The sequence below is a fragment of the Sinocyclocheilus rhinocerous genome, unplaced genomic scaffold (genome assembly GCF_001515625.1).
Source record: "Sinocyclocheilus rhinocerous isolate Xijiao unplaced genomic scaffold, SAMN03320098_v1.1 scaffold576, whole genome shotgun sequence".
NCBI lineage: Eukaryota > Metazoa > Chordata > Actinopteri > Cypriniformes > Cyprinidae > Sinocyclocheilus > Sinocyclocheilus rhinocerous.
The window spans coordinates 1836317-1850983 of NW_015662167.1; the positions used below are offsets into that span (position 1 = coordinate 1836317).

A 14667-nucleotide genomic window follows, 5' to 3' on the forward strand; every position below is an offset into this window, starting at 1 on the left:
TTTAAACCACTGGGCATAACAGGAAAATCCTCAATGTATGATATTTGGATTTAGTTTTTTCTGGAAAAAACATTTGTATTCAAGAGGAATAATATATTGGTGCTGTAATAAATCTGAGGTTGCTCAAAATACATGTATTTTGAAATCTCATTTACTGACGTGAACGCTAAATTTAGTCTGAGTGCATGATCAAGACGTATTGCTCAAGTTCAACTTGTAAACAGATGACAGGATAACGTAAGCTCAACAGTGTTTTTATTTCTCGTTTGAGAAAATACTGTCAGACATTTTTTGTTTGGTACTATTAGCTTTTTCCACAGGCTTTAAAAAACACATTTCTCTTTTACTCTGCGTACATGAGCTAAGAGACTACATAGTATTTTACTCTATAATGTTCTCTCACTGTAGACCACTAAGGAACAATTGCATTAAAGCAGTAATGCCTTCTGAACAATATAAAGCTCTACAGAGCTGTTAAATTAAACCTTCTCAATAGCTATTAAATAACTTTTCCATAACCACTCCAAATAAATTAAAATGACATGTACAAAGTTTGTCGTTAATTTACATTTCAGATTTTAAAAACACATCTGTGCATATTTTCTACATCCATGCATTTATATTTACACAGTGATCGCCACCCACAATTACAAGCTTTTTAACAAACACAGCCTTTCTTTAAAATAAAGGGCACATGTTAACTTAAAAAAGAGACAAAATAGATGCTCGTGTAAGCAGTGCCAAAGAAATATTTTAATTTAGTGGCACCTCACAGTAGGTTAAAACCGCCATGGTAGTAAAACACCAGACGCTCAGAAGTTGGAATCTGATAAAGACGAAAAGCATATATGACCACGCTAGAATGATTAACCAGCAGCTCTAAAGGCAAGAGAACTTTTTTGTGCACATCCTAAGTCCAGGTATCCAGGTATCCAAGTAAACAGTTACAAAATGCATTCTAGCACAAAGTTCCTGAATTGTACTGCCCAAACACTGCACTGCATTGGCAACATAAGTGATACTATCACCTCACATTCAAGAAAACGGCCAAAAATGGACAAAACATTTCAACATACAGAAATAAGTGCAATTACAATAAGTGAATTTAACACATTCTTAAGCTCTTGGTTCAATGAGAACGTTAAAAGTTAACCAGGTTTGATTTATGATGTGCCTTGAGTTATGGAGGGTAGGAAAACATTAAATTAAAAAAAGAGCTAATGAATCTGCCTGTCACGGGTATAAAAACCAATAAACATCTGAATGTTATGAACGTACCTTCATTGGTATCCTACAGTCAGTTTAGACAAACATTTAATAGAAGTCTTTTATATAAAATTTGAGGGGTTAAAGGTTGAGTTTTCCTTCACGTGGCTCAGGTGTGTCATCGCCCTGTCATATGCCATGTGTACTGACTTCCGCACATTCGGTTTCTTGCCCTCCATCAGACGCAGCCTGTCTACAGTGTCGTCAATGCCCATGGGATGGAGCTTGTCCAACGGCAGCCACTGCCTGATTGTCAATTAATAATAAAACAGTGACTTTAGTACACCTATAACAGACTTTGAAATATGTTTCATGAAGTGTATGTTTCTCCTTACCAGGTTCGTTTTGTATCAAAAAACAGCACAAGAAAGAGCTTCTCCTCGGTCTCCTCCTGTCTTCGTTTACCCAGATCCAAAACATCTGCTGGAGGCACTGGGATGGGAATGCCGTTGTGAAGAATTCCTTCCCGGGGCATATTAGGATTGACAATCTGTTGAAAAGCATCATTACTTTAGGCTAGGATAGGCTGGATATACATATATTCAAGTGTCTCATGTATATATTCAACACCATGCGATCCTTACCATTGCAGGGTATGAGGGGTATCCACGACATTTTGCCCAAACCAAGGTAAGAGGTTCCATCTCATCATTCTGAGAAGTTTCTTTGCCTACAGAAGTAAAGACAATGATAGCTGAGCAAAATGAATGAAAGAAGAGCGATATACGTTTAAAGGTATTTGTTGTACTCACTTGCATTAGAAACTCCATTGTCCTCCTCACCAACAGGAACTTTGCTGAGAGCTGGTTTACCACGACTTTGTTTTGGAGGTGAGGAACTGCAGAAAACATTAGAAGACATACGTTTTTAAAATGCAAAGCTCTTGTAACAGGCACACCTTGAACACCTGGTTTTAACATCAGGTGTCAGGTGATCCAATCTCAAGAGGGCAGTGCTAATTACAGGTGTAAAAAAACAGTCATATAACTGGTTTCCATATGTGAATTTTGGATTGCTGCATAAAAAAAAATTCAAATATAAAATGTGCACACTTATTTAAGGTGGATACATGTTATATTCAGCAAGCAATCATGAGCATAAACATATATAAAAATCTATTTAAAGTATTTCTAAAGTATAAATTAAATGTAGAAATGATACAATTTCACTTAAATTTTTTTAGGCCATTCATGTTTGTAAAACACCTCTCTTAATTTGCAAGTGTTGTGTTAAAAAGAACAAAACTATCACTTTCAGGTAAATTGGTGCAAAATATTATGGCAATTGAAATGGCATGTTTGTAATGAGACTACATTTCAAATGATGAGGGGAAAAATTATATTTTGCTGTGCAGTGATTTCTTTACTTTTAATGTACACTAGTGTTGAAAAGTTAAACAGTAATATTGTGAAATAACTGTCTTCTATTTTAATATATAGTTTAAAATGTAATTTATTCTTGTTCTACAAACCGGAATTTTTAGCATCCATTACTCCAGTCGTCAGTGTCACTTGATCCTTCAGAAATCATTCTAATATGTTGATTTTCTGCTCAAGAAACATTTCTCAATATTAGCGATATTGACATTTTTTTTGGAAAACTGTGATACATTTTTTCAGGATTCAGGGTTCGAAAGAACAGCATATATTTGAAATAAAAAACCCTCAATCAGTGGTCTGTCAAGGCGGATCAGATCACTGCAGACAGATGTTAACATCGAATCTAAACTGGGACCCTAGTGACAGCATTCAAAGCACGCCAACAGCATCCATTACCTGTGCACTGGGAAGGTGGGAGTGCAGCTTTCTGAATCTAATGAGTTGCCGCTGTGTCTCTTGAGTCCATTTGTGATGCCTAAATAAAGAGCATTAGAGCACTTTAGCATATTAAACACATCGTGGTGGATAGCACTTAAATCACTGCTCAATAAACTTGAGTAATCGCTAGGGTTGGGTATCGTTTGAATTTGATCGATTCCGATTCCGGTTCCGATTCTGCTTATCGATTCCGATTCTTATCGATTCCTAATTCCGATTCCAATAAGATAAAAAAATCCATTAAACAAATTTTAAGTCAAATATTTAGATGTCAAACATATTTATTCTGTTTTATGTCTATGGTTTTATCAAAAAAATACCACAGAAAAAAACAACTAGACTAATATAAATTCCAAACATTAAATTGTTAAAGACAAGTAAACAAATTAATTAGCAATAGCATAAATAAATAAAACTGAACAAATATGTCAGGTACAGAAATTTAAATCAAAAGTTTAAAAACACTGTATAGTTTTCTTTTCATAAATAAAATATTGATTAATCCTCATTAAATTTACGAAAGATATTCAGTCAGTTAATGATTTTCTTTTGTTCTTTGATTAACATTAATGATAGGCAGCACGTTTATTAGACGGCTGTCTCTTTAACACCGAACACACATAGATCTAAAAATACTGTTACACATGCGTTTTCTTTCTCATCGGTTTACGTTCACTTAAGACAAAAAAACAGCTGTGTTTATGATGATATACTGACGTATTTCATGCATACTGGTCGATAAATGTGAAAGAGAAGTCAGTTCTGGCCCGGAACAACCTTTGTGGAAATGCATGGAACAGTTCACTGAACAGAATGGACATGGGTCGGGAACCTGCATTGGGACCACTGTTCTCTGTGCTCGTGCCTCAGATGTGTGCGCTGCACGCAAACAGTGTGCAAGTTCTTTCCCTTCCTGCACTTAAATAGTTTAAAATCACATTAAAATGTGAACGCGGGAATCATTAAGCGGAATCGAAATGCAAATGTCTTATCAAATACCCGATTATTGGAAATTTGGAACCGGTTCTAAAATGGAACCGGTTCTCGATACCCAACCCTAGTAATTGCCTCAGTAAAGATATTCCAGTACCGTTTTCTTCAGGTGAAGAGTGGGCCTTTTCTCCTTCCGAGCATGTACTCAGTCCTCTGGACCTCAGCTGATGAGGGGACGGAGGGGGCGATTTCGGGGCTGGTGGTGCTGACAATAATTTGGCTGGTGTGGTCTGCTCCGGTGATACATCTTTTTCAGCTTTGCTGACTCCATTCTGCAATAAAACAGGCTTGTCCTTTGTTAGTCTGGTTCCATTTTTAGCTTTCTTAAAGAGAATGGACGTCCGACGACCCACACCCATCTTGGGCGAATCTGATGGGCTCTCTGTGGAGGAAACCCTGATCACTGCATCCTCCTGAGTGCTGGGGTCCTGCTCTATTGTGTGGAAGTTCTCGTCGTCTTCTAAAGTCTGATCATGATTTTCTTTCAGGCCTCTTTCTTTTCCTTTTGCCCTCCGTTTTCTGCTGCCAGGTTTATTGGACTCTGCTGGAGTGGTGGTCCATCCCGTCTCAAGGCAGAACATAGGCGGGTTTGGTGGAGCATCTCCAGGTAAAGGTGAAGAGGCCGGACAAGTGGGTTCCTGCACTTTTTGCGATGTTGATTTCTTTAGGTCTTCAACCATGGAAAGAAATGAATGATTAACTTAAAGTTACATATAACTCATGAGGTCTTAATTAAGAACTCGTTATCTGTCACTTGATGGACTGGGTTGTAAGTTTTCTGCTGTGGTCTATTGTGGAAGCCCATTTGTGCCTCAACAAAAAAAAAAAGGTAACTGTGAGAGTTTAAAATAAAAATTGTAACCCTTGTTGTTATTCTTAACTCAAATCTAATTATATTCTTAACTAAAAAAAGAATGAATTCTAATTCTATTCTTAACTAAATAAAATAAAAATATGAAATGAAAAACCTGAACTGACAAACTAAACTGGCAAACTAACTGAAAGAAATTAAGTTGAAGTAACAATTACTCACACAGTAAAACTGAAATAGATTAATTTAAAGCTAAATAAAAACTATAAAAAAATAACAGAAACAACAAAACATAAAATTACTAAAACTTACAACTAAATGAAAAAGTAAAAGAATAAAAGCTAATTCAAAATATACATATAAAAATGCTATAATATGTTATAAATAATACTAAACCAACACTGATAGTAAAATTGCCAGATATAAAGTCGCAACACTAAATATGAAGTCACGAATATGAAAAATAGCTGCGATTATCTTTTTATTATTATTTTTTACTGAGGCACAAATGGTCTTCCTTAAAATATAGACTTTGGTGGCATCCAAAATATACTTTTTCTTCCCTGAAAATTATATAGTACATAAATCATATAGCATTAAATTCTGAGAAGAGCAGACATTTTCCAGGCATTTATTTACACATCCTCTGGACATGATTTACCTTGTTTACTTTGCATTACCTGTGTTGGAGGTTATGTAATCCATCTTTTCCCCTTTAATTTTCCCATTCAGCAGTCGTGAGTTGCGGTCCTGGTGGCTGATTTTGTGACGGAGGCTGTTAATTTCTCTGCGCAGCAGGCGCATGCGTTTTGTGCGACCTCCGCTGGTGCGCATAGATGCCACCAGATCCAGTTTGTCCAGCAGGGTTTTCAGCTGCTCCTCAGGACACATGTGCACACGATTTTCAGGGTCCAAGAGCAAGTCAACTGGAAGTCATTTGATAGAAAGGAAAATTGAATGATTAATATTCAGGCATCGTGGGCTACATTTATTGTGTTTTTTGATCCTTTCTGAAGCTTTAAAATGACATGAAGGCAAGCAAACAATGACAGAACTTACATGTTTTAATCATGTCATTAAAAGGCTATACACTATTTTGGGGACTTTTGGTTTTGAAAGAAGCACACATGAATGTTTACCTTCATCCCACCAGGAGACTGTGGCGTTGTGTGTGCTGGCCTTTTCTGGCAGGTGCATGCCTGTGCTGGGATCAAGGCCTATGCTGAGAGCCTGAAGTTGGGCATGTCTCAGAACAGCTCCGCCCACCTCCCGAAGTTGCATGGCAGCTTTGTGGAACACTGTGTCATTGGAGTTGTATCTCAGACAGTTGGATATCATGAGATTGAAATCACTTTCCAAGTCAGCCACCGATGAGTATTTATGGGCCTCCAGCTTGTCGTGCATTGTAGAGAAGTCCATCGGCTCAGAAACAAACTCCAGATAGTCTGGAACCTGGGAAAACATTAAAAAGGATTTTCCTTGCTCTCTTAAAATGCTCTCTTAACACGGCTAAATGAAAGGAAATTTAAAAAACTGTGTTATTTCCTCACCTCCTTCAAACTGACCGGTGAGGTGAAAATATGATCAGTGTCTTTCTCCTGCAGCTGCTCCAGTGTAGAGCGCAGAAACACCAGTGCTGGGGTGAGCTGCAGCTCCAGCACAGCCTGCTGAAGTTTCATCTTACCAGAAAAGAGAGCCAAATTAAACCGATGCTGTGAATTAGTAATTACCTCAGGCCTGTTCTGGCAATAAGTGATGGTTTGCAGAGAACAGGGCCTTGACAATGTAACAAAAGAACATTACAGACATGAATGGATCTGTGTCACCTGTTCTCTTTTAAGTCTCTCCCTCTTTCTTATGAGCTCAATAAGAAGTCGAGCTTTTTCCAGGTCCTGACGAAGCTTCTGCCAGTACTTTAGCTCTTCTCTGACAGCCTGCAACTTTGCATCTGGCTCTCTCTAAAAATGAAAATAAAAAAAATCTGTGAATGTAATGCATCTGAGCAATACAAGCAATCTGAGGTCTTTTAACACACTCAGTAAGTAATACTTTTGTCCTATGCAGAATTCTGCAGAAAAGATTTGAAAACATGATCAAATTAGCCATATGTAATAAACAAACAAACATGGGGCAGAGAAAGTGTGAATGACGAGTGCTGCAAATTTGTAGAAATCGGCAGCACTTTCTGCTGGCACAGATTCTGTGTGGGCTTGGTTATTAACAGTTGGCGAACCCATTATTTACACTCTTTACTGTCAATAAAAGCGTAATGTGTTACAGCACACTAACCTGCTCTGACTTCTGAGCCTGTTGATGAGAATGGAGCCGGCGGATGAGCGGCACTCCATTACGAGAGTGACGCTTTAGCAGCCAGTAATTGTGGAGCCTCTGCATAAACTGATTCTTCCTTTCAACAGAAACCCCTGTGCAAATCTTGTTGAGCCTATTTAAAAGATATCATAAAGGCTAATTGTTAAATTCTACATGAAACATACACAACCTGTTTCTCATCTGTAATGTAACACATTTCTAAAGTAACACAGGATATCTAATTATGTTCATTTTATCCATTAGGATTATAAAAAGCAGGTGTTCAATACTAAAACAGATCTAGACCTAGACGCGCTCATAAAGGACTTTGAAATATGTCTGTATCCAATTTTTTAAGGCAGGGCCTGAAGGTCAAGTTCATCCTCAAAAGCATCTTGATGTATCCCAATAATAATGCTTTAAGTATATATTTGTTTGCCATTATTGCCATAACATTTTTACCAAGAGCCAATCAAAAAGGACCAACCAAAAGCTTAGGGTTAAGGTTTTTTTTTAAAAATGTTTTTGAAAGAAGTTTCTTATGCTTGATCAAAAATAAAGTAAAAATAGTAATACTGTAAAATATTATTATAATATAAAGCAGCATTTATTTCAATAGAAATTTGTTGTTACAATGTAAAAGTATTTGCTGTCACTTTTTATCAATTTAATGCATCCTTACTGAATAAAAGTATGAATTTCTTTAAAAAAAAAAATAAAAAAAAAAAACTTACTGACCCCAAACTCCTAAAACAGTAGCCTTAAAAGCTATTATTGTTTAACATTATTTTCCAGCCTAGACTGTGTTTTAGGAAGATAAACAGTACCAATTCAATTTGATGCTGATTTTAGAATTAAGTCACTTCCACACTGACCAAATATAAAGTGAAGATAAGGTTCTTCTACATGTTTACAGTAAGGTAAGATCAAAAGACTAGGCATAACAGACAAAAACATTTACCGAAAGGACGGTATCTGCGGCACCAGCAGGAGCGGCACTCCCTTCTTCCGCGAGGTCCCTGTCGGATTCTTCTGCGTTTTCCTCTGTTGTGCGGCTGAACCTTTTTTCCGCCCATTCTGGTTTTGCTGCAGCGGAGGCCCTAATGTGTATGACCTCTGACCTCTGTTACCCCTGCCCCCGACCAACCCGTTGTCTTCATCCCCCTCGGTCCCCGTGCCAGGAGGCGAGTGGTTCTCGCAATAAGCAGTCTTCTTCACAGTAAAAGTGGTGCCATTGGCGCCAGTCTCCCGCACGGGGTCGATTTTCATATAGAGCCCGGCTCTCTGGGCACAAGTGACGTGAAACGCCCTGTAGCAGTTCGCTTTGTGGCACTGAATAGACGCCCCCCTGCCTTTCTGTTTGCACAGGTAACAGGTGAGCTTCCATCGCGCAGGAGGAATGTTCTTCACTCCCTCCACAGGCTCCAGGAACACAGTGTTGGCAAAGCACACTTCAGGGATCCATATGGCACAGATGACGTGGGCCCAGCTTCCGTCGCTGGTTTGCTTGAATGCACCTCCCCGATTGGGGCAGAGGACGCAATCGATGGGACGCGACGGGGACTGCAGACAGCACCTGCACAGCCACTGGCCCTCAGGGATGTAAGGCACCCCATAACATTCCTGGTGCACGGCAAGGTTGCAGATGTCGCAGAACAGGATGACGTTGCTGTTGAGACACTCGTCGTCGAGGCAAACGCAACAGTAGGCATCTTCGTCGATGGTGCTCTGGGACAGCGTCTGGCTGCGGGACTCCAAAATGGATTCGCGCTCAAGTCGGTCAATCAGTAACTCGAACGTATCAGGGGGGACTGAAGCGTGTCCATCGGACACACGCTTTTGATTGACCATCTCTAGCCAAGCCATGTCCTCCTCATCCATGTCATACTCAGCTTCGTTGTCCAGCTCTTCCCCTGACTTCTCCATGTAGCGGTAATAAGCCACAGGAAGAGGAGGAGCCTCTGAAGCCGTGAAAGTGTCCACCTTATGAAACGTAGGCTTAGGCAAGGGGGTTTGGTCATGGGCCACCTGGTTTTGCAAGCTATACTGAGAGCTTGATTTCTTTTTGGCTGCGTTTTTGCCATCTTTCCGCTTGCTTTTAGATGCGGTCTGTTTGTTTCCCTGTCGCTGCTCGCTGTTCTCTTTGTTACTGTTGCATTCCGTCAGATCCTGAGCCAGCATCTCGTCTTCTGTTACAACGGAGAGCTGGTCACAGATGTTGATCCGGTGGAGCCGTCCTTCCAGCTCAATCTCCACCATTTTCTGAGCCTGTGCATATGTAAGTGTGTCTCTGGTCGTAGAGAAGTTCAGTCTGCATGGAGAAGGTGGACAGAGCAGAGCGTCTGTGTCAGCGTGGCTGGATGGACCAACCTGACCCTGAACCTTTCCTCTGACCATTCCTCTCCCAAAGCCTCCAGCCCTGGACTGGCCAACTCGTTTTCTTAACTTCCTCATTGGAGTCGTCCTCTATATAAATGTTAAAATATGAATGGACATAAGTACCTACAAAGATAAAAATAATAAATATATGTTACAAATATTGAGCAGATACTGCTAAAAAAAAAAAACCTAAGACAAGAGACTACAGGTCAGTTTTAAGGACTTACATACACCATCAATATCTACATTCTGAAGGTTTTTACAGAAGAGACGATTAATTTGCCTTGGAATTTGCTTGGTTTTGTAACATTTTATTTCCAGCCTGTTACAATATATTCTGATTTATGGAGCAATAAAAAATATCCAAAATCCTCTCTGTAAAAACCTTTAACAAGTCAACCAAATAAAACAATTCCTGCTCTTATCACTTTTCATTAAAAAAAAAAACATGTATGCAAATTAGTGCATATAGGTAGTTGACAAATACGCAATAAAAAATGCTTTTTTGTAAAAGACCATTTTTGAAGAAGAAATACATATAGTGTGAAGTCTGATCTTTGAGAAAATATGAAGGGTCACTAACTTCGTCAATTCTTTCATTGTTTTTTTTGTTTTTTAAACATTTTTACTGAACTGTACCATTAATTTGTCCTATGGTGTGACAACAAAAATTAAGAAAAAAACTGTTAATAATATACAAATAGCATGAGAGAGATTTATCTTCATTGTTAGACACTTATATTCATATAGTGTTACTTATTTAATATGAAATTATAAATTAACAATTTTTTCCCCATGACTTATTGGACAATTTCAAGACAAACTTTGACAACAAGACAAACTTTGCTGTCATCCGTTCAAAACTACTGAAAATTATACCATTTTAGGATGAGTGATATATTTGTATCTCCCCTATTACAATACTCAACTGTTTTTTTTAGGATATTTTGAGATTAAAACAAATCAGCTTTTATGTGTGTCACACCATAGGACATTACGTCACACTAAAGCTGTGTTTCCCAACCTTTCTTTAGTCGCGGCACCCTTTGGAAATTTTAACAAATTTGTGGCACCCTACAAAATTAATTTTGTCACAATATTTGAATTTCTAACTTCGATATGATACTTTGAAAAGTATAGATATTCGGTACAACAGGGAAGAACTGCAGAATATACTGTCATACAGGACAGAAATGATAGTTAAATAAGTATTTCTATTTAATTTTGAACATGTCAAAGGAGAAAGTGTAATTTTGATACCAACAATATAAACATGTTTTTTAAACAAAACAATATAATTTTCATTAACAAAATTCAGTCTCTTAGTCAATCAGTATTAGGGATATGCCGGTATCAAATTTTCATGTTGCGATTAATTGCTAATGCTTTTATTACGGTATTATCACGATATTGAAATTAAGTTAACTACCGAATACAGGCACAAGTCTAATCAGTATGTTATTAAAACTCTTCTAGCCCCCCTCCAATCCCTGTTAATTTTCTGTCTATATTTCCGTGTCCTCTTTCTTCCACTAATTTCTCTCCATAAATTCTTTGTTTCAAAAACAAAGTATCACATTTTATACTTATTTTCATGACACTTTATAACAGTACAGGTTTTCTGCAAAAACATCAGAAAATAGTTTAATTAATGCAATTATTGCATTTAAGAACACTGAAAATTATCAAAAAATAATTAAAAAAGGAGTTAAACAAATCTTATTTAATTATTTAAAATGCTTTTTAAAGAGACCTTGTCCTCTGGTGTGACATCTTTGTCTTGTGGTGACAGTACAGGCGTCACACCGGTGGACATTTTCTGTCACACCAAAAGACGTTTTAGCCTTTTTGCGTAAATTGATGACCTTGCTATTCCAAGCTAACCTGTCATTAGCGGTTGGCAAGACAAATTTGCATAATTTTCCATGATTATGTAGTTTACCATACAGTTTTTAATTAAAAAATATAATTTAGGGGTGTCACACCAAAGGACAACAAAACGTAACACTTTTGTAGTGGTTCCAAAAAAGTTAAATATTTGAACAATTCTGAGACAGAACTTGACCATGTGCACATGTCATGGGCTTCACAGGAGGCTAAAGTAACATAATCATGAATGGGGTCCTTCAACTAATGTAATTTTGTTCTGGAATTGGCCAATTTAAAATCAGGATATGGTGTCACACCATAGGACATGGTTTTCAGAGACAAAATGTATCAAGTTCCTATGCTTTCAGAAATATATGGATGAAAAAAATTACTGCCATTTACTAAAATAGATACTTGTACAATTATGCCAGAGGTATTTATTAACATTTCTGTGGTTTTCTTTTTAATTTATAGCCTAAAAGATGTAATTAACTAAACCATGCTTGGGACAGTCACACCATAGGACAATTTTGAGATTTGGCTCAAATTTTCTGCAAAAACATCAGAAAATAGTTTAATTAATGCAATTATTGCATTTAAGAACACTGAAAATTATCAAAAAATAATTAAAAAAGGAGTTAAACAAATCTTATTTAATTATTTAAAATGCTTTTTAAAGAGACCTTGTCCTCTGGTGTGACATCTTTGTCTTGTGGTGACAGTACAGGCGTCACACCGGTGGACATTTTCTGTCACACCAAAAGACGTTTTAGCCTTTTTGCGTAAATTGATGACCTTGCTATTCCAAGCTAACCTGTCATTAGCGGTTGGCAAGACAAATTTGCATAATTTTCCATGATTATGTAGTTTACCATACAGTTTTTAATTAAAAAATATAATTTAGGGGTGTCACACCAAAGGACAACAAAACGTAACACTTTTGTAGTGTTTCCAAAAAAGTTAAATATTTGAACAATTCTGAGAGAAAAATTACCTTCACAGGGGGCTTCAGTAATACGACCATGAATGGGGTACTTCAACTAATTAAAGTTTTCTCTGGAATTGGCCGATTTAAAATCAGGATATGGTGTCACACCATAGGACATGGTTTTCAGAGACAAAATGTATCAAGTTCCTATGCTTTCAGAAATATATGGATGAAAAAAATTACTGCCATTTACTAAAATAGATACTTGTACAATTATGCCAGAGGTATTTATTAACATTTCTGTGGTTTTCTTTTTAATTTATAGCCTAAAAGATGTAATTAACTAAACCATGCTTGGGACAGTCACACCATAGGACAATTTTGAGATTTGGCTCAAAGATTTCAAAAATTGAATAACACTGCAGCTTTACGGTTGCAAAGGGGTGGAACATTTCTGAAAAATTTCCCAAAATCTCTGGAAGATTCCAAAAAATCCTGGAAAGTTTCCAAAATTTCTGGAATGTTTCTGAAATTTGCTGGAAATTTTCCACCTTTTTGCAACTCTATGTAGGACAAAGAAATGTTTAATGATTTACCGCATTTTAAATAACAACAATATTAATTATATTAATTTTTATCTTGTGGGACAGTGAAAATGCCATGTCACGTCTACAACCCATATATCATTAGATAATAGGTAGGCCTATATTTCATTTAAAAAAAACTTATAATACAAAACTGTCTTAAAGGGATAGTTCACCCAAAAATGAAAATTCTGTCATTAATTACTCACCCTCATGTCGTTCCAAACCCGTAAGAACTTCGTTCATCTTCGGAACTCAAATTAAAATATTTTTGATTAAATCCGAGAGCTTTCTGACCCTCCATAGACAGCAAGGGAACTACCATGATCAAGGCACAGAAACGTAGCAAGGACATTGGTAAAATAGTCCATGTATCTATATTCTATTGACAGAATTTTTATTTTTGAGTGAACTACCCCTTTAATGCACTGCGATTATTCAACTCAAAAGGTATGGTGATATCTATTTTAGTTAAAACGTTTACCCTATTCATCCGTAGTGTCTTGCCTTAAACCATAAAAACTATGTTAGTGCAGCAAACCTTCTCATGTTGGTTTTAATGGCTTTTAGCGATGATAGGAATGTAAAACATTAACTGTCAAATGTAGCAGCTACTCTGCTCCTTCATGGTGTGTTTGCTGTAACAAAAAGTAAAAGTATATGCTTTATTGTGAACAATAAACATCTTATAATTAGTCAAATGAGCAGGTACACATTTACAGCATGCATGTCCCTCCATTTGAAACGTTGGAAATAAATGTATATCAGGCGAACCAATAGAGTGCTTTGCACATATCACGTGAATAATTCGAGCCAATCACCGGGCAGACCTTCAAAGGTTCCTCGACCCAGTTGACGTAGTTCGGTTGCAGAGCGCTAAATACCAATCCTGAAGCGAGACGGGCGAGTCAGCCATTTTAGCAGGGCTGATGGACAGTCTCTCAACCTTGATTGTTTTTCCTGATAACAAACTCTAAAGGTGTAATATGCCTTATTTACACTTTATCAGCCAAACGACAAATACCTGCACATGACGCTATAGCTAATTGCAAGTCGTTTGCATGCAATGCCGTGTGCGTATATGCAGAGAAACAGCACTTGTGTGTAATAAAGCGCCGTCTACAGTCAGCAAAGCAGCGCCTTTCAGTGCTGGAGCCATATTTAGAGAGTGCAAGCAAGCAACCGCAGCGCTACCTGCCCCCGTGACATTACTGTTTATAGAGAACAGAGGAAAATAAATCAGCACACTTACTCTTTTATCGATCGCTCGAAACGACAGAGAATGCCGGTCATATCCAGGGGCGACAGCGTCCTCTTCTGTAGCAAGACGGGCTTCCTCAACCCTCCATTGAAAAGACTTCCCACAAAAACGTTTCTAAACACATCCCGGCTGTTTACACAACACTAACACCTTGACATGGTGCCCGAGTGTTTCAAATAGGCGCCTGACATTATTGCAGAGTGTATCAGGTGCATTGAACGTTGGTTTGTAATTAAATTGGCAAGAAAAATACGCCCCTTTAGAAAAAAAGCGAATTCTCGGCTTTGGGTTTGCACTTGGCGCGCGCATCATGCGCACTGGTCTGTGATTGGTCGAAATGGTCACCGTGAGGCCGTGAAGTCTTACTGAAGCCAGTAGAGACTGAGAGCGATGAGAAAAACAACGCAACTGACTTCCCTCATATGTTTGCGCGCATAGACTCCATGTTC

At 37.7% G+C, this 14667-nt stretch overlaps 1 protein-coding gene across 2 annotated transcripts; it reads right to left on the minus strand.

Annotated features, from left to right (window-relative positions):
- Positions 1-315: 315 nt before the first annotated feature.
- On the minus strand, positions 316-14479 carry LOC107727845 (bromodomain and PHD finger-containing protein 3-like). 2 transcript variants are annotated; one of them, XM_016537863.1, is made up of 13 exons: positions 14210-14479; positions 8159-9663; positions 7177-7330; positions 6714-6845; positions 6438-6566; positions 6027-6339; positions 5568-5813; positions 4174-4746; positions 3042-3120; positions 2019-2104; positions 1851-1936; positions 1602-1756; positions 316-1512 (listed from the first exon to the last, which is right to left on the minus strand). In XM_016537863.1, the coding sequence occupies exons 2-13, from the start codon at positions 9649-9651 to the stop codon at positions 1329-1331; spliced, it is 3630 nt and encodes a 1209-aa protein (XP_016393349.1). In that variant the 5' UTR covers positions 9652-9663; positions 14210-14479; the 3' UTR covers positions 316-1328. The 2 variants fall into 2 exon arrangements, with proteins under 2 accessions (XP_016393349.1, XP_016393348.1); XM_016537862.1 differs by having other exon boundaries at positions 8159-9699; positions 14210-14478.
- Positions 14480-14667: the final 188 nt, after the last annotated feature.

Excerpts from the sequence above, each read along its gene's own strand:
- LOC107727845 (XM_016537863.1), bottom strand. The coding sequence starts at position 9,651 with ATGAGGAAGTTAAGAAAACGAGTTGGCCAGTCCAGGGCTGGAGGCTTT. Across the intron at positions 5,814-6,026 it reads AGTCTCCTGGTGGGATGAAG|TTGACTTGCTCTTGGACCCT; the intron begins GTAAACATTCAT and ends AATGACTTCCAG. Across the intron at positions 1,937-2,018 it reads CAATGGAGTTTCTAATGCAA|GCAAAGAAACTTCTCAGAAT; the intron begins GTGAGTACAACA and ends TTACTTCTGTAG.